The 24,750-nt window shown below is 38.7% G+C and overlaps 4 protein-coding genes across 5 annotated transcripts; 2 read left to right on the top strand and 2 right to left on the bottom strand.

Annotated features, from left to right (window-relative positions):
* Positions 1-909: 909 nt before the first annotated feature.
* LOC121950109 (leucine-rich repeat extensin-like protein 3) lies at positions 910-8,895 on the bottom strand. Its single transcript, XM_042496026.1, has 9 exons — positions 8,718-8,895; positions 5,201-6,557; positions 5,002-5,116; positions 3,635-3,815; positions 3,495-3,509; positions 3,194-3,277; positions 2,782-2,852; positions 1,610-1,745; positions 910-1,468 (listed from the first exon to the last, which is right to left on the bottom strand). The coding sequence occupies exons 1-9, from the start codon at positions 8,790-8,792 to the stop codon at positions 1,445-1,447; spliced, it is 2,058 nt and encodes a 685-aa protein (XP_042351960.1). The 5' UTR covers positions 8,793-8,895; the 3' UTR covers positions 910-1,444.
* A 699-nt stretch (positions 8,896-9,594) lies between these two features.
* On the bottom strand, positions 9,595-15,672 carry slc35b4 (solute carrier family 35 member B4). Its single transcript, XM_042496017.1, has 10 exons — positions 15,358-15,672; positions 14,130-14,243; positions 13,919-14,021; positions 13,763-13,812; positions 13,562-13,643; positions 13,317-13,377; positions 12,060-12,169; positions 11,830-11,905; positions 11,677-11,752; positions 9,595-11,444 (listed from the first exon to the last, which is right to left on the bottom strand). The coding sequence occupies exons 1-10, from the start codon at positions 15,432-15,434 to the stop codon at positions 11,195-11,197; spliced, it is 999 nt and encodes a 332-aa protein (XP_042351951.1). The 5' UTR covers positions 15,435-15,672; the 3' UTR covers positions 9,595-11,194.
* Positions 15,673-17,095: 1,423 nt separating this feature from the next.
* golt1bb (golgi transport 1Bb) lies at positions 17,096-21,639 on the top strand. Of its 2 annotated transcripts, XM_042496361.1 has the most exons (5): positions 17,096-17,229; positions 18,372-18,463; positions 18,553-18,731; positions 18,821-18,902; positions 21,112-21,639. In XM_042496361.1, exons 1-5 carry the CDS (start codon positions 17,205-17,207, stop codon positions 21,148-21,150), a joined length of 417 nt encoding a protein of 138 aa, XP_042352295.1. In that variant the 5' UTR covers positions 17,096-17,204; the 3' UTR covers positions 21,151-21,639. The 2 variants fall into 2 exon arrangements, with proteins under 2 accessions (XP_042352295.1, XP_042352294.1); XM_042496360.1 differs by lacking the exon at positions 17,096-17,229 and having other exon boundaries at positions 18,338-18,463.
* A 1,259-nt stretch (positions 21,640-22,898) lies between these two features.
* Positions 22,899-24,423, top strand: LOC121949984 (spexin prohormone 1-like). The gene is made up of 5 exons (XM_042495873.1): positions 22,899-22,961; positions 23,070-23,115; positions 23,208-23,267; positions 24,187-24,270; positions 24,365-24,423. The coding sequence occupies exons 1-5, from the start codon at positions 22,899-22,901 to the stop codon at positions 24,421-24,423; spliced, it is 312 nt and encodes a 103-aa protein (XP_042351807.1).
* Positions 24,424-24,750: the final 327 nt, after the last annotated feature.

The raw sequence follows: 24,750 nt of genomic DNA on the forward strand, positions 1-24,750 counted from the left end.
TATGACCACAATAATGCTGAAATGAGCTCCACAACATCTGTAAATGATGACCAATAAAGTGAAGGTTGTCTTAATAATGTAATGAAGAAAAATGTATGCTGTGCTTCTAAAGAGAAGAGAAGAGATTTCCCTCCCTGTACTGCTTTTACAGAACAAATATCCAAAAAATAATATACCATGTTGCAGAAAACAAAATAATTATATCCCTCAAAAAAATATAAGCTGGAGGTTTTTTAGTGTTTGTCCTGATTTGTGGCGCGTGTCATGACAAGCTGCCCTGGCTATTAGACCAGGGTGACTACGGGTATCAGACACTTGGATTTTAGGCTCTTTGATGCTGTTTCAAGATCATTTTAATCAAATTTAAGACTGAATTTTAGACAAATCATCTTTTTCTGATTTAAGCATAGCATGTAAGTATAAAGGGGAAGCACATGTCCCCATGCAGAGGAAAGTTTTAATGAGCAGGTTCGGTCAATCTACATTTGCCAAAAGGTAGAGCATTATAAAATAAAAAGACAGTTTTAGGGTTAGTGGTTGGTTTTAAGATTTGCAGCTAGACTCATTTTGACAAAAAACAAGTTAAAAGAGATTAGATAAATCAGATAAAATGTTTTGACAATTAAGACCTCACACAATCAAATTTAAGAGTATAGTGACTTTTAAGGTCTAATATTTATAAAGTGAATTTAAAATAATTAAAGACATTTCAGGTCACAAGCTATACATCATTCTGCCCAACTGTCACTATGTCATTTTTACAGTTCTGTAACAAACACGTTAACTGGTAGTTTTAATTACACTGATTCCAGCCTCCCAAAATGACTTTGTAACCAAATTGTTCACTCTTCCACTTAATTAACATCCAGCAGCCAACATTTTCGCAAACTGCAAAATATTAAAAGCCCATTGAGTGATTCCACAATAAAGTTTATTGTGACTGATTTTATTTTGTGTACATGCACCAGAAAACAAACCCTGAAATAATCTCTGTACAGTACAATCACCCTGACACACCAACAGGTCATTAAACAGTTCTCTCATGCATCTGCAATCTCATAATTAGCTTTCATAACTTCAAGGCACGCACACACATGATTTATCAGCATCTCGTTCAGTATATATGTCATACAAACACTTGAATTCACAAGTTCAACTTGTGTTCCTGTGTTGTGTTTCTCCCCATTTCCAAAAAGAAAAGCACTTCAGATGATTTGATCCATCTGTTATTGTTGTGGCACAAATGGCTTCAAGATGATCCCAAGAACCAGATCTGCTGCAAACATGACATTACCCCCAGAGCAGATGACAAGTCGCTGTGGAGGTAAAATAAAGGCTGGAGATGATTCTCCTGTAACTTGTCTGTTGATTTCTGTCCGTTAACTTTTCTCCGCTGCAGCAGTGAAGCTGTCAGGTCTCGATGTCTTCATTGAGTATTCAGACATTAACCCCCAGTGCTCAATTTATTCTGTAGACAGAGTGAAGAGATGGGTTAAAATGTTACCAACAATAAATTCAAAGATAGTGAAAGAGGTTAGACATCACTCTGGATGTTTTAAAAAAAAACCAAAAAAAAAAAAAACGATGAGTTTATATATCGCAGTCGTACCTTCTTGGCGTTGTCCACACACTGCATGTAGGCTGAGGCGATACTGGAGCAGGACAGAGTCTTTCCTGTGTTCTCCCTGTAACACTTTAAAATCTGACCCTGCAGGTCACCGCACACGGGCTGGATATCGAAACGCCTGCACAAGACAGGATGCAAAATATCAATCATCATGTTGGTTTGATAGTTAATATCATCATATTGAAAAATGAGCCAATTTGTTCTCTGCACTCTGTAACCTTAACAAACTTCACCACATAAACTGCAAAAAAATGTTTATATATTATAAAAGATACACTATGATGCGCATCCAAAGACAATTTTAACGTGGACAAATTTGATATCTAAAGGATCTTCTGTCTAAATAAGACTGCTCTGTCTGTGTCGATATTACTCCTTTGTTGGTTGGTGGAAGGGAAAGGGGTATGGAGAAGGGCTGGATTTGGGGGGGCTAGCTGGGTTAAATTGTCAAATGTAATCAGCCATGAGTTATCTCTGTTTATCTGTTTATGTTGCAATAAAAAATAAATGATTTATTCCTATAAAACAATGTATAGACTCACACACAAGTAATAATGTATGGCAGTTTATCTTTCTGCAGATACTCTGCTATCTGACTGTATTTTCATATTTTCTGTGTTTGGGACATTCATGGGCACCCAGGTGAGGTCAGGGCCTTATAATAACATAGTGACAGACCGTCAGCAGCAGGCATCCAAAAGGCACAGCACTAAAAATGCTGATGTAACGAGGCAAAACGCTAAATGAGAGTGAATCTATTACTGGGTGAGTGCAATAGGTGTTGTGTGCAATATGTGCATAATCTTTATTAAGTGAAACTGTGACTATGTGCAGTTGCATATCTGGTGTTCAGGCTGTTGTGTTTTTAATGTCATGGTGTGAAAACTGTTTTTGTTATAAGTGTGGAGACATTATCGCTGCAGCACTGTGTCCAAGACAAATTTTCCCTGCAGGGACAATAAAGTGTATTGTATCATATTGTATCGTATTGTATCAAATTGAATCAAGTCGAATCGAATCGAATCGAATCTGTGTTTGGCTTTTACTTTCACTTCTTCTGAATCCTGCATAGTATACCTTTAACATTAGAATATTGAGAATGGTACATTTGCACTTTGTTTTTGCATTTATACAAACAGACACTCCAAACTTACGCAAAACGTTTGTGAGTCTCTTCTTTGCCCTTCTGGAAACTCTCAGCAGACACTTTGTAAAACTCAGTGCACTGTCAAAAAATAAAAACACCACAAGTTACCATCAAGCTAAAATATATAAAACACATCAAATATTCAAAGCTTGTTCGCTGAAAATAGCTGCAGCTGAAAAAAGCGATGAGTGAACCAAACCGCTGCCAGACAGCTAAACAATGAGCTGAAAGTCACAATAAAGCTGTTAAGTAGAGGGGAGCAGCAGATTCAGGGGATCAGTTTTCATCACTACAAGTGACTGCTTTTTGATACGTTGTTATTAAGATATAGATTATAGCTGCTTTAAACTAAATACACAAGGAGCTTTATTGTAACTCAAGCTCAAATGGGAAAAAGGAACACTAAAAATGTTGCTCACCTTTGCTTCAAGTTTTGCGACATGTTCCTTGTAGAGAGCGTCTCGTTTCTTCAGCTCTTTCTCCCTCTCCTCCAGCTGATGAGCCTGCGTGAGTTTAAAATGTTTATCACGACATCATCACTCCTCTAAAACCCAATATTGTTTCAGATTACGTTGACTGATACCCAGACTCTCCACACAGTTAGAAATGATCTTTTTTTTGTGTCATCATCAGAGAAATAACGAGCAGCGAAACACAGCTGCTCTAGATGGAGAAGATTGAAAGTGAAGTCATGCAGGTATAAATTCACTCCCCTCTTACCTTCAGCTCCATCCGCTGAATCAACACAAGAGAGCGAGAAAGAAAAAGAGGCACAATGAGAGGAAAGATTTTCATATTTCACACAGAGATCCTGACACACACACACACACACACACAGTTACAGATCATGTTTGTCTTACATAAAGCTGCACCATCAGCCTCTGGTCGTCTGTCTTTACTCGCTCCTTCATGATGGCCTCCGTTAGGCTCTCCATGTACGCCGCCCTCTCCGTATCCAGCGTCTTCTTCACCTGCTCTTCCACCTGAGCCTGAGCGGCCGCCTGAGCATCGGCCTGCGCCTGAACCCTCATCTCCTCCAGCCTTCACACAGATCACAGTTTACTACTTCTCCTGCTCACTCTGTGATGCATCACTCATATATTTCAATGGAGTGAATGATTAGTCGATTAAATCATAAGCAGACATTCTATCAACTGCAATTTTGATGTTATTTATCAAGTAAAATTGTGAACGTAATGTGAATATTTCCTGTTTTAGTTCGTCTTCTGTTACTGTAAACTGATTTGACTGACTGGTCAGACAAAAGACATTTAAAGAGATTATCTCGGGATCCGAAATATGAAAATCAACATCTCTCACTTTTTTCTGACATTTTTTTACACCAAACAATTAAATCAATCGATCAGAAGTATTAGGCCCGTTAACAGATACTGAAAATAAGAATTAGTTGCAGCTCAACAGTACACATGGTGCTTTATTATTTTACATTTACATTTAATATTTTTTAAGTTTATAATTTGTAACATTTGTAACATAGATGCACCTTACTGTTTAATTGAATTATTGCCTTTGAGATTCAAAGGCAAGAGAAATTCAAGAGATGTTCAAGTCTTTTTGTGACATTTTGTTCTTTCACTTTCGTCTATTTTACTAAATTCATGCATATATTTATTTCATTGCATATCAGGGCTCAAACTAAAGACCATTTTTTACTATCAATAAATCTGTTGATTGTTTTCTAAAATAATTGATAACTGTAGAGCTGCAATGATTAGTCAACTAATCGATTAGTCCACTGAAAGAAAAGTGATCATTAACTACTTTGATAACTGTTTACTCATTAAAATATATTTCCATGCAAAAATGGCATTTCCAGCTTTGAAAATATAAGGAATTCCTGCTTTTCTCTGCTCATATTAAATTGAATGAATTTGGGTTTATGACTGAAAAACATGGCATTTAAAAACATCACCTTAGACTTTGAGAAAATATTTTTTTCTAGACCATTTCATAGACCAAATGAATAATCAAGGAATAAATCGGCAGATTTATCAATAACTCATCGGTCAAATGGCTGTCACCTGTTTCAGCTTAAATGCATATATTGAGCATCTTATTTTACTTAAGCTTGAAAAATAATCTGCAATTCATCTGTATTCATTCATTTTACCTCCTCAGACAAAGACAGGACATTCAAACCTTCCCACACAGACACGATGAGTTGCGTCAGAAACTCAGTAAATCACTGACAGTAATTAGTCCTTACTGTCGCTGCAGCTCCTGCCTCCTCTGGTTGATCTCCTCCTCCAGACTCATCTGCATCTCTGCTTTGATCTTCTGCCGCAACTCCTCCTCCGTCACTTCAGCAGAAACAGACGGGGCTGCAAACACACAAATAAACGTGAGAAATTTAGTTGATTTATTTCAAAATGTTGCTACAATCATCATGGTGGTAAACGGTTCACCTGCTGCGGGAGGTGGAGCAGAGGCAACAACAGGTACTTCATCCTCAGTGACAGGAGGCAGAGATGGGGTCAAGGTGGGCTCCTCGGCAGGTGGCGCTGGAGCAGGTGGAGGCGGTGCCACAGGCTCGACGAAGGGTTCATCTCTCACAGGTGCAGCGGTGGGAACCACGGCGAGCTCCACACAGTGACAGGGCGGGGAGGGCTCTTCAAAAGTGAGCTCAGGAGGAGGTGGAGGTGCAGCAACTGGCTCTGGAGGAGGTGGAGGTACAACAATCGGCTCTGGAGGAGGTGGAGGTACTACAACCGGCTCTGGAGGAGGTGAGGGTGCTGCAACCGGCTCTGGAGGAGTCGGAGGTGCTGTAACCAGCACAGGAGGAGGTGGAGGTGCTGCAACCGGCTCTGGAGGAGGTGGAGGTACTATAACCGGCTCTGGAGGAGGTGGAGGTGCTGCAACCGGCTCTGGAGGAGGTGGAGGTACTACAACCGGCTCTGGAGGAGGTGGAGGTGCTGCAACTGGCTCAGGAGCAGGTGGAGGTGGGACCAGTTCACATGGAGGTGGTGAAACGACAGCTGAAGGCACTACTACATCAACTGGTGTATATTCAGCAGCGGGTGGAGGCTGAAGTGTCTCCACTGGTGTTGAAAGCAGGACAACAGATTCCAGAGGTTCAGCAGAGGGAGCTACAGCTGCAGGTTCAATCAAAGCAGGAGGCGTTTCGGCAGGCAAAGGAGGAGCCAAAGGTTCGGGTGGAACTACAGCTGTTTCCACAGGTGGAGGAAGGACAACTGCTTCTGGTACTGGCGGTGTAGATGTGATTTCTGGTTCTACATGGATAAAGGATCCAGCAGGAGGGAGGACTATTGGCTCCACCACAGCAGGCGGAGGAGGAGGTGCTTCTACTTGTGGAGGAGGAGCTGAGACAACAGGGTCGGTAACAGGTGGAGTTTTTGGCGGGGCTTCAGGCTCCACAGAGGTAGGAGGAAAGGAGTGAAACACAACAGGAGGAGGAGGCTCCACTGATGGGGCTTCTTGAGGAGGAGGTGGTGGTGGAGCAGTTTTTGGCTCTGCAGGTGGAGGCGGTGCTGCAGGCTCCACAGAAGACGGAGGTAGGGAGTGAAACTTTACAGGAGGAGGAGGGAGGAGTTTTACAGGAGGAGCAGGCTCCACTGGTGGAGGTGTGGAAGGAGCTTCCTGAGGGGGAGGTGCGATGAACGGAGGAGGAGGAGTCAGAAGAGGTAGTAAGTGTTCGACAGTTGGGGGAGGAAGTGGAGTGGTTGTTCGTGTCTCAGGTGAAGCTGGAGGAGGAGTGACGACCTTCGAGGACTGTCTCATCCGGTTTATGACTTTATCCGACAGCTGGAGAGAAACAAGAGACACAAACTTAATGCTGGAACCTGAACGCCACATTAACCATGTTGGAATCATTCATTAGTACATATCAATCATATCATACTTTACATTTGTATATTTTATATGTTGTGGATATACTACTGTGGACTACTACTACTACCTATAATAATCATTATTATTATATCAGACCTATGTAGCACCTTACCGACTCCTCAAAGATGCTTTAAATAGAGAAATATAAAAAAATTAAAACAAAACAAACACAGAAAAAAAGTCAATTAATAGTATACAGTAGTAATAGTAATACAGTCAGTAAAATAAAGTGAATGATTAAGACTCAATTGAGCGTACTCAGGCATAAAAATATGAGGTCATGGTGGTGATGGGGAGTTGCTGAGGAAGGCAAGTCTGGAGAGGGGAGTTTTGAGGGCCTTTATGAATGCACACAAATTATAATCATAATTATTATTCTAATTATAATAATAATACTTTTCAAAGCACTCATGGACACCTCACAAGGCACAGTTAAAACAAGCAGAAATGCATCAACTACACAATCAGGTAATATATTAACCTGACAAAATCATTGTCATAAAAAGTAGAAATAAATCCATCATAATAAAATCATTATAGTGCAAATCAAGATGTGTGTGTCACCATATAATCAGACCGAATATGCCAGTTTGAAAAGGTGTGTTTTCAAAGGGGACTTGAAGATGGACAGCGTGTCAATGTCAAATGTAACATATCTGTGATTTACAGAATACCAACATTGATTCAGGCGACTGGGCTGCTTAATGTGGACTTCATTAGCATTTCTTCTGTAATGGGTCTGAAATCCTGTTTTTGTAGCTTCGTTTTTTGTCAGCTTTAGTTTCTTACTGACGTAACATGAAGTTAAGAAATCTGACAACACACGATGTGGCTGGCCTTCCTTTTCTGTTTTTTTTGAGTCATATCTGAGATCTAAATGTCAAGATCACACATTACAGTCTCTCAGCATTAAAGAGGGGTGCTTCACTGTTCAGTCTTTTATTTTAAAAGACTAAAATGTTATATCGCAACATTCATTTTGAAATTAGATGTAAGTAAAATGTTCATTGTGCTGTGTTTTCCTCTGCACCACAACCTTTCTGCACATCTGACTTCACTTTCTCGCATCAAACATTTTATGAACTCAGCCTGACAGGCTTCCCCTTCCCCTGAGATCCAACACATTCTTGTTTTTTTGTGTTTTCAGGTTAATGAGTTGATAAACTATTTTCACAGTTAAAAGACTGAAAGTTCATTCTTGATCTTAGAAACCATAAAACAATTATTAACTTGCACTCGGGTCGGCTTTTGAGCAAACCTGAACAAGAAAAAAAGTGCTAAAGAAAACAGAAACATGGGCAAAAGCTCTGAAACAGCGAATGCATCATCAGGACAGAACAGTTTGGGCAGCCGGATATGACGACATCAAATGATTATTATTTATTCAAAGGTTTGGAAATAATAATAAACCATTTTTATCATGATCACAAATGTGTTATTCTATAAACTACCTCACATTATTGTTATTATTGTTGGGCAAAGGGCAGCTACTGCAGCTTTTTAAAATTTTTCTTTTTTTTTGCTGTTTTGATGTTACATTAGGTCACCAATAGTGGTCGATACAAAGGTCACAGATTGATAAATGCCTGAAAATAACTAGATTACTTTAAGAGACTTCACTCACACACTTAAAACCTATTAAAGTATATTGGTTTTGTTAAGGATTTAAAATAAACTTAACTGCAGCTACATTCATAAAATAACCGATTATTAAAGAATTATGTTAAGTTATGTCATAAGTATTGATTTTTGTGGTCCATGTGAGAGGTGATCATGTTCTTTCTATATTTAACTCCAGCAGCAGTGTGTGTGTGTGTGTGTGTGTGTGTGTGTGTGGTTGTGTGTGTGTGTGTGTGAGGATCCTTTGACTTTGTGCAGAGTGACAACAAACATGAGGGCGTGATCGATACTTAATGATTAGGCTATCAGAGAATCAGGAAATCAGAGATCACCCTGCTTTGAGAGTGAAACTGTAAACACTGCTGCACCCTGCAGTGGTCTCCCTTTGACTCATCAGATCTTCTGTGTGAATATCTTCTCCCACTTCATGCATTTCTCAGAGCTTTCACTCACCCGGATGCCCTTCACAAAAGTCACTCCGCCTCCTGCCTCCTCGTGGGAGAAGTGACTCGGGCCGTTTCCCCCCATCCACGCTCCCGCTGCTGCACGCTGCTGCAGATCGGATCAGATCTGTGCGGTTTCTGAAATATATTTAATCCACAGCGTGGATCAGTGAAATCAACACAGCTGCCTGCCCTTCCCACCGCTGAGGCGCCAACATCAGCTGCTGTGATTGGACGGAGCTGAACAAAGCCTCTCCGGATTGGTCAGTTCATTAAAGCCAATGAAGTGCAAAGGAACATTGTGTCCCAGTCTGTAAAAATATATAAAACTTATAAATAATCCATTGTGCTTTTTTACTAGAGGTTAAAGAAGTAGTTGTGCTGAAGTAAAAATAGCAACACAACTGTGTAGGACTACTCGAGTAAAAGTTCTGCAGTCAAAGTTTTACAAAATTAAAAGTACAAGAGTTTTTTTGTAAGTCAAAATATAAAGTATATAAACGTGCTCTTTATGCAGAATGGCTCGTTTCAGAGAAATATATATTATTCAGTTTTATTCAAATTATTGATGAATGTATCTGTAACAATCACTTAATGTGAGGATAATTTTAACTATTTATTTACTGCTAGGTTGCTTAACCCTTTGAAACCTGAGCATATTGGCTTGATATTTTTTTTTAAAATCATGGTAAAAAACGGTAATGAGCATTTAAAGAAGAAATGACTCAAAAATTTGCAAGAAATAAGGAGAAAGCAAAAGAAAGTTACCTGAAAATTAGGAAAAGTGCTTACTTTCCACCACTGCTTTTTAAACACTGTTGCTATAAATGATTTATTTGTAGCCTAAAGCTACAGAGACTCTTTAATCTATATTTGTAGCCAGGTTGTCATTTTAATTTCATTTGTCAGGGAGTGTAAAGATTTATTGATGTTTCCTGTTGACAAGTACTGGTACATACACCTGAGACAGTTTTGACATTAAAAAAAAAAACAAAAAAAGGAAAAAAAAAACATGTTCCCCATATATGATCCCTCAAACAGTCTGTTTCTACCAGCTCCTTAAACATGAAAGTGTGTCGTCCATTCAGCATCACATTACTGTGATCGCTGTAACTGATGAAACATGGAGTAAATCAGCCGTCACATTCTGAAAATAAATATTCACATAATATTACAGACAAAAGAAAGTTATACCGTGATTTTGCATCTGTGGATGCTAATGAGGTACTAATGTTAAAGAGCAGGGTGGGTGATATTTTATATTTATGTTTTTTCATTTCAACAAATCCTGTTAAAAGACCGAAACTAAATATGAATTGATTCTTTCAACAGGTAGCATAAGTCTGTTATATCTTATTCCACTTATCTGTGCCACTGTTTCCCAGAAACTAAAGGAACATTATGCAGATTTTCAGCCAGGTCTGTGTCACACCGGTGTGGGGAGCATGCACAGATGAACGGTGTTAAGGCATCGATGACAAAACATCCGCAGATGCATCTGACGTACTTTTGCTGGCATGGGTGGCATCTTAACATCATTTATCTGCACACACTCCTCAAATCGCGGGCACACAGATCTTGTTGAAAACTGGCAACTTATCCCTTTAAAGTCTGTTAGAGAGTCAGTTATAAACGGCATTCTGCTGCTGCAGAAACTCATAAGTGCACCAATTGTGTTTTAAACACAGCTTATGCCTGTGTGAGCAATGTTTAAAAACCAGTGTCCTACTGTTTCAGCAAATTATCAAACCTTTTTAACCAGTTTTTAAATCTGCAGCAACTGAATTTTTGGGCCACTTGGGGGTAGCAAACACAATCTGAGGAGACAACATTAACACAGCTCTAGGCCCCAAAATATTACATTTTCTTTAATGTAAGACAAAATAAATGGAAGCTATTTCTCCCATTCGAAAATCTTTCACTAATTAAATGTTTGGGAATTTGGCTTGAAAAACTGATTATTAATGAATTAGAAAAACAGATGCAGTTCTTTTTGATGGACCGTTGTTTCAGGTCTTGACACAGCATCAAGTTTTTATGTTGATATGATGAAACTGTCAGCAAACAGATGCTTATTTACACGCCCAGATGTGGAGTGACACAATAATTCATCAAACGTCATGTTTATGATGAATTTAAGCTCTGTTTTTGGTCTCTACCAACTCTTAACATAAGAATATGACTCTTCAGTTAGTTAATGTTACGTTTATCAGCTAGCTTCTGTTTCTGTCTGCTGTTTTAGATACAGACTAAATCATAGCTGCTTCTCGGTTTTCCTCTGGTAATTGTTGACAATAATGTAAACATAGAATATCACCAGCCTTATGCTGTTAACCGTGTGTGTAATGGAATTACCACAACCTAAACAAAATGAAATTACAGTATAAAATCGCCGCAGGATAGTCGACCAAAAACAATCTCAGAGTCCAACACAGTGGTTGTTTTTCTACCCGACCACCTGTCCCTTCTCCGCCTTCTTCCTCGCCTTCACTCTGCCTTCTTCTCCTTCACATCAGGTCCACGCAGAGCCGCCAGCACACTGCTTAATACCTCAGTGTACAGCAGAGTTCCCAGGAAGACCACCGCCGTGCCCACCCAGTGCCACGTAGTGAAGGGGTTTTGGAAGTACATGATGGAGAAGATGAGGCTGAGGAACTTTCTCAGGGTCACCACCAGAGTGACGGTCAGCGAGGCGCACTCTGTGGTCAGGATGAAAACACCACGGATGCACACATATCTGAAAGAAGCTGGTTATGGTCTGGAACAAGTATGCGGGAAAAAAAAAAAATGAAACTAGGGACGTCTGAATCCGACTTTGGGTTGATCAAGACATTTTTTGACTGATCAGGATGGGCTTTATTTAGCTTACAGAGCCATCGGATCCTTTGTTTTATGTCAGCTATCACACAGGTGTTTTTAATTGAATGCGTAGCAAAGACAAAAAGACAAAAAAAACGATGAAAGGATACTGTGTGACGACGTTGATCAGCAGGTAGAGCCACATTATCGGCACCGTCAGTCCAACCACAGGGACCACTGTAGGAGCTGAGACAGAGAGGATGTTTGTTTACATTTGTGGGTGAAGATGCAAAAACGTTCCTGAATGAACGGACGCCACTCACTGCTCTGACTGAAGTAGACACAGTGGTTGTAGATGTCTGTGGAGAGAAGCAGGAAGCCCGGCAGAGGCAGGCAGTGCTGCAAAAAGACAGAAAATCATCAACAGCTGCTGAAGCCATGATTCATTCCCGAGAGAGAATATTTCCAAAAAGCTCAAACGAGGCTTGAATTTTCCCCGAAGACATCTGAATCCTTTTGGGAGCCTCCTTTCATGTCAGAGGGAAAAACTCACATTATAGAAGAGGGCTTCCTTGGAGTGTTTTCCGTACTGCTTGTAAAGCGTCTCCTGGAATATGCCCATCCTCGCAGACATCAGCAGAGCAAAGGTCAACATGCCGATACCTGAATGGACACGAATCAACAACGACAAAATAAAAACACTTTACGGGCATAATGTTAAAATATCCGGTCGCTCATATCGTTTGCGTTAATGCTGCGTTATGCTGAATTTGTAAAGAAAACAAAGAATCTAAATCTGGGAAAAATGCTGAAAGAATTGAAGTAAAAGAGGTCCTTTTTTTAACAACAGCAAAACTAAATCAAAACATCTGTTTAAAAACTCCAGTCGTACGCTCAGTATGCCCCAAGCAGACAGTCCTCTCTGACAGCGAGGTTTACGGAAAGAAAAACGTGATCTATGATCTCTTCAGCACAAGACGCCGTTGACAAAAACCCTGCGGATCTGCTGCTCTACTGCTGCCTCAAACAGTTTGTTTGTGTTTTTGCGTGACTTTGTTGAATCTGCACTAGACCTTAAAACTCTAAAGTCACACAATACTGATTGATGGAGGCAGTAGAGGACCAGCAGCTCCTGTGCTCAGTGATGTAAAATGACAAAGTCTGACTTTGACAAGAGAATAGATAAGTTTTACTTTTTATTCAGTTCCTCGTGGGAAAGTGCTGTCTGTTTGGGAAGTACTTAGCATTCAACTGGATGAATAATTCTTGTTTGGTAAAAGATATAAAGATGTTGTGATATCGTTTTGTTGTTGTTAATTCATTAAGAATTCACTCTGTTTTTGGATTCTTGGTTCACTGTGAAGGCAGGCAAGTGAAACAAATTCACAAATTCAGCGCGACACGGGGTGAGTAGCTGATGTACAAAAGGTCATTTGAGGAAGTGAAGCATTTCTTTAAATCTGACACGTCTACCTCGTGATTATAGAAAGAGATGCTTCCAAATCGACTGTTTATTCAGTTGACAGTTAATCAATAATCATTTTGCAAATATTTTCATTTATTTATCAAGCAAACATGACAAAAACTCTCTTTTGATTAGCTGATCTTCTCTCGCTCATGTGTTCATAAATTCAATGTCTTTAAAACAAATAACTTGTCACTTTCGCACTGTGGATGATACATTAAACATCTGCACTTATTTCTGTCATTTTACAGACTAAATACATAACAGATAAGACACAAAAACAGTTAGCTGCTGCATTTTTCCGAATGAAGAGTCACTTCAAAGTGTTTGGCACATGAAACTCACCTAAAAGCCAGCGCATGAAGACATAAAAGCCCTGCTCCTCCGATCCCTCACTGGCCACATTCTGAAGGAACAAAAAGGCAAAACGCGTCATAGTATTGCGACTCAAGATTTTTATATTTCTGTGAGAATTCGTCTTGGATTCAAGAAATCGCAGCATAGAAAAATAGACACAAAAGACTCAGTAAATAAAAATAAGCATCGTTATGTGATAAATCATAATGCAACATGTTCTGCGGAGGACTCACCACTTGTTTGGCAGACATGATGGTGCAGATGAAGATACCGGCTGAAACTAAAGCGATCGATAGATATTTACTCGCTGAATACCTGTAGAGCGAGAAGAAGGTGAGACACAATTAACTACAAACAAACTGCATACTGACGCTTTTAAACCTGCAGACATGATTTCATCTATACAAGCTGTGTTTTTTTGTCAGAGGAAGCACCTTTTCTTCAGGATGATTATTCCCAGGATCATGTTGGCGATTAGCGACCCCTGCAAAGACACAAGCCGCAGATCAGACCGATGTGGAGGTGATGGACAGGGGTGATATTTGAAATTGAAAAATGAAAGTGAAAATCAGAAAAACAACAGCTTTTACCGATCTGAAGATCATGTGTAACGGCATGGCGATGTTGAAGTTGAGAGCGTAGTTGTTGATCACGCTGACTGTGAAGAACATGGTCACCATGATCACATAATTACTGCAAAGAGCAAAAAAAAAAACCAACAACCACATAACAGTTTTATTTAGGCGTTTGTTCATCTTTATCCTGCAGCAAGAAGCTCAAACCCTGTCGCTGAGTTTGTACCTCACAGGGATCGCCGGTTTCTTCCTCCCAAAGTTTGCTTCAAAGATGAAACCTTCCAACGCGATGAACAAAAACTGAGCGAAAGTGACGATGTTGCCACATCCTGGAAACTCCCTGAAGAACAAAACAATAATAATTATCCAGAATATAACAGTATGTGATGTGAACCTTTAACGTTGCAAAACACTGAACACTTTCAAATAGGCCAGGGCGATACGTTTATATTTATTCATTTATTTTTTACAATGGATGAATTACTGAGCGGGCCAAGGGCGCAGACCCAGGGGCCAAAAGTGTCAGGAGCTCCCCTGGCCTTCACTGGCAAAATGTGACTCAAATTACCAGACACTGACCAGGAGGAGATTTAAAATGACCACAAATAGATGCAAAAGAACTACAAAGACACACAAAATAACTACAAAAATAGGCTAAACAACTACAAAGTTACAAACCTTTTTTGACCGAGAGATAGATACAAAGAAAGACTTTGCAAATCTGTCCCTCGGCACCCATCATCTCATACGCTGCCAATGGTTATGCAATAATATGAACCTTTTATTAATATTGTTGAAAGACTTGTGTTGTGAATGATGTCATTGTGTTGTATAAAGATGAGCTGCTTTGTTTTTACTGTTAGACTTTTCGGATTATATTCATGTTTTATTTGTACATCTTTTGAAAAATCTTACAGAAAGATTAGCAACTGTTATGGCAGACACTAATAAGGATCCAGGATCCAAAAAACAAACAAAAGCACTTACTTTGACACGTTGCACCTCCCTTTACTGCATTTCCCTTCATTTTTCTTGCAGTATTTAAGTATGGATGTGTGGGTTTTACTTTAATTTTCCATACAGTTTGTTGTATATTTACACTATGAATGAATTTATTTGACTATATATTTTAAACATATTTTGCGACAAAAATAAGCCTAATTCTCTCTTGTCTTATGTTATGAGAGCAGAGCAGCAGTGAGTTTACAGCGCTTCATGGATGTGTAGTTCTGCATGAAACACTCCTCATTAGCACTTACCGGAGTACCTGATTAGTAACTTTCCGCCCCTGACATCATGTTAATGTATCACTCCACAGTTGCTACACTTTGTATTTGGATACAGTGACAAAAGTAGTGCCGTGTGAAGTCCAAACAAATATCGGAGACGACTGTGAAAACTTTGATGCAGTAAAGTCGACACGAGATCGTAAACAGTCTAAGTTTGTCACTGACCTCACGAGCAGCTCCAGAGACACCACATTGCTACAGCATCCGACAAAAACCAGAACAATGGCAAAAGCAGTTCCCATGTTGGTTCACTGGCGACAGAAACGCGGCGCAAACACAGTCACTTTACAAAGCGGATTTCTGATCGGCGCATATTTGCCAATAAGCAGCGATTTGTGTTTGATAGGAGGTCCTCTGCTTCAACACAAACTCCGGTCTCAGTTGAACACGTCTGAATCCCAGATTGAATCGCTTCCTTGCCGCGCGGGCACATGGGAGTTGTAGTTATTTTCTGACAGTGGAAAAGGGGTACGCAGTGTTCTTAGTTTTCTATGTATTCGAGTTACATTCGCGAATTAAATGCATATACAGTATTCAAAAACAATATTAGGAATAATATTGGTGAAATATGCCAAATATAACGAACAGAAAGCGTAAATTAAAGCGTTAACAGCACATTCACTGCGCAATCATGATGCACAGAAACGCTCTAACGCGCATGCGCACATAAGGAGTACCATTAAAATATTTGAAGAGGTTTCACTCTGTTAGAATTTCTGGGTAGAAGAAACCAAACGGGCCAACAACAACAGCAACAACAACCAAAAACACTTCTGCTTTCAACGGATTCAGTCAGTGAGATAGCAAATGCATGAAGGTCATATTATGGTATCCTATATATCATAAAGTTTTCAAAGACATACAGTTTTGTTAAACTGGGAAGGATCTCACACTTTAAAAAAATGTACCAACAAACTCCAGCTTATAACTGAATGCAGAAACCCCTGCTGTGATTTCACACACCTGAAACTGACACTTTTATTTGTGCAATATTGAAGTTAAATGCAGCAGCAGATTAATTTGTCAACAACATAATTTCACATGCAAGTTCCCTATATTTTTGTCCTGCTGTCATCTCTCGATCTCTCATTATGAACAATGAGGAAAGTGATCAGATAGGCTATTTGATTGACAGTAAGTAAAAGTTGTAATACCACTACATAAATGCACTAAGTAAAAAAATAAAAGTCTTGCTTTCAAGCTTATTCTTAAGTAAAGCTGCAGATTTGTGGCAAAAGAATCAAAGCAGACTTACGAGAAAAGCGTCGTATCAAACAGATTGCTATAACATTAACACAAACGCAGCATTCAATGCTGCAGCTGATCAAGAAGGACACAATTTTTACTACATTATATACTATCAGATAGATTATTCCATAATAGTGTATCATCCTAGCATTTTGCAGCGACGATAATAACTATAATAATTTTAATCAGAAAGACAACAAACCACTGTACCTGTCAGATAAAAAAAAATACAGGAAAACTGCAGATTCATAATAATGTTAAATGCAAAGTAGTTTTCACAAAGAGTTTGCCTTGGTGTTCTGGTGCACATATAAATATGATAGGATTTTTTTTAAAAATTAAGTACTTTATAAAAAATAAGTCAAGATACATGAATGAAAAAAAATGACAATAACCATATAAGTGTGCAAAAGTTGCCGATATTAATTACCAAAAATATGTGCGATTTACTGAATAAAAGAGCAAAAAATACGAGTGTAACGTTAAAAGAAGTATAAAATGAAAGTACGCTAAAATTGTGTTAATAACACTGACAGAGTTTGCACTAAGTAAGGAGCAGGTACATATTTGCAGTTTGTAAAAGCAACTGCATGCATAGACGATCTTTGTTGGAATACGCGAGTACGTCGCTGCGGAGGACGTGGCGTAACAAACCGCTAGCTTCTCCCTCTCCGCTGCTGTTGAATCAGTAAACGGCAGAAAGCAGGAGGTCTGAGTCGATACGAGTGTTGTGTTGTTTGATAAATTATCCCACTGCCGCAAAAATGATTTCACTCACGGATTCACAAAGTAAGACCCACTTATTGTTTTTGTCTTTTTATGTAAAAACCCGGTTTGTTAGCTGTAGGATGTTAGCATCTTAAATACCATTGGCTGAAAGCGTCGTTACGTCACGTAGCGGCACGTCACTGTTTTTTAAATGAAGAAATGCATCACTTATTTTCTTAAAATATATTTCTCTTAACATTAAATCATGGAATCAGCTAGTTTATTTTATCTATTTACACTTTGTTTAAAAACATATTAGTTACAATCAGTTTACATTGATCAACAGGTATTAAAATGGTATTTATATATCAGTGTATTCCATCGTAGTGACAGCAAAAAAAAAAAAAAAGCCGCAACAAGCAAAACTTAAGATTTTCATTCTAATTAAATTACTTTAATGATTACATGATAGTTTCAACGATTTATAATTTAATCAACCTGTTGTTTTGCTCTAGTTTGCACTTACACCACATTAGGAGTTTGCATTATGGATAAAATCATTCACCAATGTGTAAGTGACTTTATATTGACATCTGTTGCTGATGTTGAATTTTATTGCAAAATCATTCAAGAATCATTAGAGATATTATTTACCAGTTCAACAATCACACTGGAATATCTGTTTTGGGGCTGACCCAGCAAATTTAAAAACTTACAGATCAAGGTACTTTGTCTATAAAATGCATAATTTAAAAAACCTAATATTGTCATTAAGCTGTCTTACTTAGTTATTTGCAGCATTGCCGACAATTACCATAACTGTGCAGCCAGTATGATATTTAAGTATCTGTAGGAAAGAAAAAATATGTAGCCACACCCATATACTTAATATTTAAGTTATTTTTCCTGATTTGGCACAGGTTGTATTTCATATAGTATCTTTTTTTCCTCAATAAGTTGAATGGAGACCATCACACTCCTAATAAATACTGTAATCCATGTTCATTTATAACACATTTATTCACACACTTTTTAAATTTATATTTTGCTATTTAACTTTTTTGTTTAAATCTTATTTTCATACTGTTTTTTTTTTTCAAATTGTGCCCTGTTTTTGTCTGCAGCTGCTCATTTTTTTCATTGAAATTAAAGATTTATTTTAAAAACAATTATGGCATGATGCTACCACATGACTATTGTAATAACTGTTTTGTTTCTTACAGAAATTGGGATGGGGCTGACGGGGTTCAGTGTGTTTTTCCTCTTCTTTGGGATGATGCTGTTTTTTGATAAAGCTCTGCTCGCCATTGGAAATGTGAGTTAATCAATAACACTGTTACCACACCGTGTGACAGTCAAACATTTGCCTCACCTCCGATTGCGTTGTCTTTGCTTGTTGTGCAGATCCTGTTCGTGTCAGGCCTGTCCTTCGTCATCGGCCTGGAGCGAACGTTCAGATTCTTCTTCCAGAGGCACAAAGTCAAAGCCACCAGCTTCTTCCTGGGAGGAGTGTTCGTGGTTCTGATCGGCTGGCCGATCATCGGCGTCGTTCTGGAGATCTACGGTTTCTTCCTCTTATTCAGGTCAGGAAGAAAACAAATCTCTTTGTCATCATTATCTTAAATTAATGTGAATTATTTTTTTGGTCTTACCTTATTTTTCTCTAAAACAGAGGGTTCTTCCCGGTGGCAGTGGGCTTCATCAGAAGAATACCAGTGCTGGGGTCTTTGCTCAGTTTACCCGGGATCAGTACAGTAAGTATCATGACGATCAGGGAATCGCAAATTCAGTTTCCACTTGAGGATATACTTTGCAGGATTTTCCTAATGAACAAGGAAAAACAGATGTAATCCCTCTCAATCATCACCTACGACCCCAAACTCGATGTGTGGTATTTATCTGCAGAAACTCTGCCTGTATTTTCTTAATTTCTTCTAATTTTCCTGTGAAATTCAAGTGTGAGGGTGAGATTGGGATGCAATAAGACAATAAGCAGCACGCAAATCTGGGGTTGGCTTTCACTTACACACGCGATACCGTTTAATAACAGTAACCAGCAACTCCTGCTTAGTATACCTTCCAATTATTGACTTAAAACTTGCTTCAGCGTGCCAATTCATCACACAAAATATTTAATCACTTTTTTCTGTTTCTGTTATGTTATCATAAGTGTTAATGTGTATCAAAAACAACAGCAACATCGTATATCCCGAAAGAGGCTTCATTTACAAGCTGCTGACTGAAAAATAAGGTCTTAAAGATAGGGTTTATTTTAAGGCTGCAGCTGATAATTATTATTATTATTCATTTGGTTTGTTTAATGTGAAAAAATAGTTTATTTAAAAAAAAAAAGCTATGATAATGTCTCACAGCCTGAGGTGACATAATTATACAGCTAGTTTTCTTTGAAAAAGTCAGCCAAAGTACAGAGATATTCAGTATGATATGACAGACGAAAAAAAAAATCCTCACCTTTAAGAAGCTGGAACCAGATAATTTCGTGAGCATTTTTGAGCAGTTAACTCTAATGTGTCGATTGTCCGAGTTTCCCCCAAGTACCTGAACGCAGCGTCAGTGGAGCCCGTCTCTGCTTGCAGCTGTTACACAGCAAGTTTCAAGCCTATGCAAGTTGTTCTTTCATACTTCACTGACAATCACTAAAACCAGCGTCTGACAGGAGAGTAGGAAACACTTCAAAGCTCCACTCAGTATTGTCTGTAATAACAATGGAGCGGATGACTATGTGCAGCACAAGACATTTGGGGAAAAAAAAGGAATACATAAAAAAAAAAGTTGTTTTAGATTTTCTTATTGTAGTACACATGTGTTAAGGTGTGGGTGGATTTATGGGTTTATGTGTGAAAGATACAGAAAGGAGAGAGAGCAAAGGAAGGGGATGGTATCAACCATAAAAGAGAGATATAAAGAGAGAAAAAAGAATAAAAAAATGACTTTTGGATGGCATTTCTGGTTGGGCCCTAAGGATGAAGAGGCACAGGCTGGATCTGGGGCAGGTCAGGGCAGCCAGGTCACAGCAGAATTTATGTATTTAGAAAACGATCAGAAAACTTCTCAAAATGCTAGACAGTACTGCAGATTTGCTTAAACAGGCATGCAAGTTCAGTCACGACTTTGGTAACAGGAGTTTAACAAAGTGATCTCACTTTCTTTTTGCAGAGAGGAGTTGAGATCATTTAGGCGGTCTGTAGAGTCTGTGTAAAACATCTAGAATAAGTAGGTACAAAGGCTGACAGGAAGGCTTTTGTGGGATGTGAGTGCTGACAGTGAGGACAGCGTCTCTCTGTGTGAGGCCTCTGTGAGTTTATAAAGACTGTCAGTGTCTAGGATCAGTTATCAGGAGTGTGTGGTAAAAACCTCACTTGTCTTAAGGGAAAACTTTTCACTGGTTTGAATGAATCTTCTCACAGATATTTTCCTCTTTTTTCTTCCTCTGAGCTTTAAAGGTCCAGCGTGCAGTATTTAGCAGGATATATTGGCAGAAACGGAATATAAGAAGTATACTCTCTGAAGTAATCGCCTGAAAATAGGAATGTTTTATCTAAGAATGAGTCCTTTTTTATCTACATAAGGAGCGGGTTATTTTCTGCAGAGATCAACATGTTGCACCGTCACGTTTCAACAGTTGCCAAGAACAGACGAACTAAACACTGACACGGGATAGAAACATTCAGGTTGTCACGTCGACCACAGAGTCGGTTTGTTTTGGAGAGAAGGAGACCTCGGCAGATGATTTGTCTCCCAGTAAAACCTCCTGAACAATGAACATTGAAGAAATTCTAACCGGGAGAAGTTTCCGCTGGTGGAAATCTACAATCCTCACCACTAGATGCCACTAAATCCCCCTTAATCGTACACACTCTTCTATAAACTTTAATTTCATTTTGTTCCAATTCAGTAAAGGTTGCAGTTTCTAAACAATTCTTTTCTCTTCTTTTCTTTCAGCTGGTGGATAAAATCGGTGAGAGCAACACGATGGTATAACAGCAGACCGTTGCTGTATCAGAAGAGAGTTCCAGTATTTATCCTAGTTCCTAATAGTGACTGTATGTATTGGTCAATGCCACTGCAGAGCTATGAATCCAAACAAACTACCTGTGGACATTTGACTGACACCCAGTTTTGTATCTGACCGCCAAGAGATTTTTGTAATTTTAAAAGCTGGAAGCAGGTCTCCCTTTTTGTATCATTCCTGTCTGATATTTATGGACTGATAAGTTGGGACCACTGGATTAACTCCGCGGAGCGTCAGGAGCTCTTTGCAGCATCCTCTTCGTCAGATTGTGTGCCTGAACACTGAAAGCTTTTTTATGAGTCCCTCAATGACGTGTAACTGGAATTTTGTACATTCAGAATAATGTTGAGCTAAAGAAACCTAAACTGATGTGAAAAAGGGTTTAAGATGCTTGTTATGGAAATGTTTTACTGTAACTTTTGTAAAATGTTTTGGAATAAAGTGTGTCTTTTTATAAATTTGTTTTATATTGTTTTAGTGCTGCAGTTTTTATGGGATATTTGATGATAATTGATTGTATAATTCAAAAATAAAATATTGCATGTACTAACTCCCATTGCTTCAGGGCATAAGTGTCCTTCTCAACAAAGGACCTTTGTTTTTCTCATGAATCCAACACTTAAATTCTTGTCTGAGAAACCAGAGATGGAATTTAATTGAATCAAAATCATGTCTTTGATAATTAAAAATTCAGTTTGGCTTGTGCACTGGAAGAGAAAGACATGCAAACAAACTCTTACAGTATGACACGCGATGACCCGCGCAGCTTTTTATGGAAAACATCATCACTCCTCCACAGCCTGCAGGCCTCGTGCAGGTGTTTACACCACGCACTCCACTGACACGCTGTCATCACGTCAGCTTTCATTCATAAAGTCCCACCAGTGTCGTCATCATGCGGTGACCCTGCGAAGAGACTCTGCTACTGCTCATGAGATTCCTCAAAAGTTTGAACCGCTGTCATATGTCTGCGGTTAACGAGTGGTGACAGTTTCAACAACACCTGTCATTCTCATCAATGGAAATGTCACGTGCGATGTAATTATGGTCGTCATCGATGACACTGACTAATGAGGCGATCCTCATTGTTTTTATAATGTAACAGCATCGACGGAGGAAGAAGGAAGCACAGATCGTTAATTAAGCCTGCGGACAGCACAACACAAACAGTTAACGGTAAGATATTATTATTATAATTATTATATTATTATTATTATGAGTTGTTGTATTTTGTCAGTGTTTGCATGATTTTACGTTTTCTTAAAAAATCCAAGAAGTCAGATGAATGAAATTTGAGTTTGTTATAATAAAAATGTACATTTCAGCAGAAACACCTTATGTGCTTCAATTTAGCATTAAATTAATAGTTTAAAAAAAGAATTCATCATTTAAATATGAGTTCAAATACAAGTTTATATATTGGTTACTGCCTTGTATTAACAGACAGTGAACAACATTTATAGTAAAATACTGAAGACAAAGATGTCTTCATAGGAGAAGTTTTAATTGTTTACAAATACTGTATATTAAATAATTAAACTTTGTCCTTATGTCCTGTGTCTTTATATCTGTGTATAACTGCACTATATTGTGTTCCACATCCATTTATTTAATTGTGCTGGTAGTAATGTAGAGTTATTTGTCTTCTACTAATTTCTTATTTTTTTAATCATACTATTATTTTTAATTAAACAAAATGCCATTGCAGGGCTCAGTAATGTCCCTAATAGTCACGTTGTTCATGGTGACATTGGTTGCCCAGTGCTGGAGTGCACCACAGGTGAGTGAAAGTAGATTTTTCTCTTTTCATATTTCAAATTGAATTTTAACAAATGCATTAAGAAATATAATTTTGAGATGAAGCATGATCTTTTGTATCACTTTCCAGCGGAGAAACTGGACTCCTCAGGCCATCTTATACCTAAAAGGAGCACGTACGTATGTTCAGATTAAATTTAAAAATGTAGAATTGTCTGGTTTTGCGCTGAGATTAAGAAAAATAGTGTTGCATGTTGATGTTTTGCAGAGGGACATCGTTCAGTGGTGCAGCGCACCAGCAGAGAAGAAGGGGACACCTTACATATAGGTGAGAAATAAGAAATAGTTATATAAGCAGGGATGTAGTATCATATTTGGGCTGTTTTACACTTTCTAATGAGTGACACTTGGTTTAAAGGTTGTGAATGATCTCTGGCTGGTGTCAATGCTTTGATTTTTAACTGCAGCCATGTGGACTATAATCAGTTTATTAACTATTTATTAACATTAGAACTGCAGACTTAGGCTCATGTTAAAGAAAAAAAAGATTGTAATTTCAGATGATTGACTAACTTTTGGTTGAACTTTGGTTGGTAATAGATTAAAGAATGACCCTTTTATAATAAATGCTTTCATTAGTGTATTTAACAGCAGAATTCATTATTTTAAACAACTTTTCCACAAATATTAAAGCTGCAGACTTGACTTGATTACTATTACGACTCACCAGAAAATGGGATGTTTCACAACCTGGTCCCCAAAAGATGCTCTTTATAATGAGTTACACTGTAACTGCTGTATAACGTATTTGTAAATTATTATTTAGCCATTAGTAAAGCCACTAATTACATTCAGGATTTTTGCACTGCAGCCCCCAGATCAACAGCTCCTTTAGCCTACGACAGCGTTCACACTGGCACAATCATTACACACTGCAAGTGGGCTAACTAGGATTTTTAACCCAAGGCTGGTGGAAGTGCAGTGTGAATTGTAAAGTCCTAAGTTTACGTCCCCTCTGGGTTAACAGTGTGTGTGTGTGTGTGTGTGTGTGTGTGTGTGTGTGTGTGTGTGTGTGTGTGTGTGTGTGTGTGCGCACGCGTGTGTGTGTGTGTGTGTGTGTGTGGTGTGTGTGGAAAGGGCTCAGGTTCAACATAAGAACAGCCCTGGGCAAAGAGAATGAACACTTTCATGGCATCAGTTTGATAATTGGGACTTTAACCGTGTCAAATATCTTTACCTCTCTGCAGTGACTCACAGTCAGCGCAGTGATGGACCTGGTCTGTCTTTGTCGTCCATTCTTCTGGAGCATCTGCAGCGAGCTGTGGAAGAAGGTAAAAGTCAACAATTATCACCAACACATCCCCATCATCTGAGCAGTTTTAAGATTTCTTTCAAAATTAAAAAAAAATCTACTTTCTTCCTCAGGTGGAGACATTTCAGATAATTACCCAGATGAACAAGAGCTGAATTTGAACTATTTGTGAAGACAAATGTCTTTTGAGTTTCTCGTCTCATTGTGGCATTTTCTAGTATTTTTTTTTCCTATGCGTGTTAGTTGTCGCTGTTTATTTGTAATTAATAAAATTGCTTTGCCTTGTCAGTGAGCTGTGTGCTGCACATGAAGGGTTTTCTTTTTATAGTCACAAAAAACATAATCGATTAGGAACAAAAAAGAGGTCTGCTTCAGCTCGAGGCGACAATTAAGTCATTCACACCACACGAGTGATTAACGCCCTGCTAAACACCATTCAGTCATTCATCATCACGCCGTCTGAGAGCGACAGCCCAGTGAGCTTCATTGGAAATGGCAG

This window comes from Plectropomus leopardus, chromosome 11 (assembly GCF_008729295.1).
Source record: "Plectropomus leopardus isolate mb chromosome 11, YSFRI_Pleo_2.0, whole genome shotgun sequence".
Taxonomy (NCBI): domain Eukaryota; kingdom Metazoa; phylum Chordata; class Actinopteri; order Perciformes; family Serranidae; genus Plectropomus; species Plectropomus leopardus.

Excerpts from the sequence above, each read along its gene's own strand:
- LOC121950109 (XM_042496026.1), bottom strand. The coding sequence starts at position 8,792 with ATGGGGGGAAACGGCCCGAGTCACTTCTCCCACGAGGAGGCAGGAGGC. Across the intron at positions 3,816-5,001 it reads AGGCAGGAGCTGCAGCGACA|GCTGGAGGAGATGAGGGTTC; the intron begins GTAAGGACTAAT and ends ATCTGTGTGAAG. Across the intron at positions 2,853-3,193 it reads TCGCAAAACTTGAAGCAAAG|TGCACTGAGTTTTACAAAGT; the intron begins GTGAGCAACATT and ends ATTTTTTGACAG.
- slc35b4 (XM_042496017.1), bottom strand. The coding sequence starts at position 15,434 with ATGGGAACTGCTTTTGCCATTGTTCTGGTTTTTGTCGGATGCTGTAGC. Across the intron at positions 13,813-13,918 it reads TACACATGATCTTCAGATCG|GGGTCGCTAATCGCCAACAT; the intron begins GTAAAAGCTGTT and ends GTGTCTTTGCAG. Across the intron at positions 13,378-13,561 it reads TCATGTCTGCCAAACAAGTG|AATGTGGCCAGTGAGGGATC; the intron begins GTGAGTCCTCCG and ends TTGTTCCTTCAG.
- golt1bb (XM_042496360.1), top strand. The coding sequence starts at position 18,338 with ATGACTATTGTAATAACTGTTTTGTTTCTTACAGAAATTGGGATGGGG. Across the intron at positions 18,464-18,552 it reads CTCTGCTCGCCATTGGAAAT|ATCCTGTTCGTGTCAGGCCT; the intron begins GTGAGTTAATCA and ends CTTGTTGTGCAG. Across the intron at positions 18,732-18,820 it reads GGTTTCTTCCTCTTATTCAG|AGGGTTCTTCCCGGTGGCAG; the intron begins GTCAGGAAGAAA and ends TCTCTAAAACAG.
- LOC121949984 (XM_042495873.1), top strand. The coding sequence starts at position 22,899 with ATGTCCCTAATAGTCACGTTGTTCATGGTGACATTGGTTGCCCAGTGC. Across the intron at positions 23,116-23,207 it reads CTTATACCTAAAAGGAGCAC|AGGGACATCGTTCAGTGGTG; the intron begins GTACGTATGTTC and ends GATGTTTTGCAG. Across the intron at positions 24,271-24,364 it reads GCAGCGAGCTGTGGAAGAAG|GTGGAGACATTTCAGATAAT; the intron begins GTAAAAGTCAAC and ends TTTCTTCCTCAG.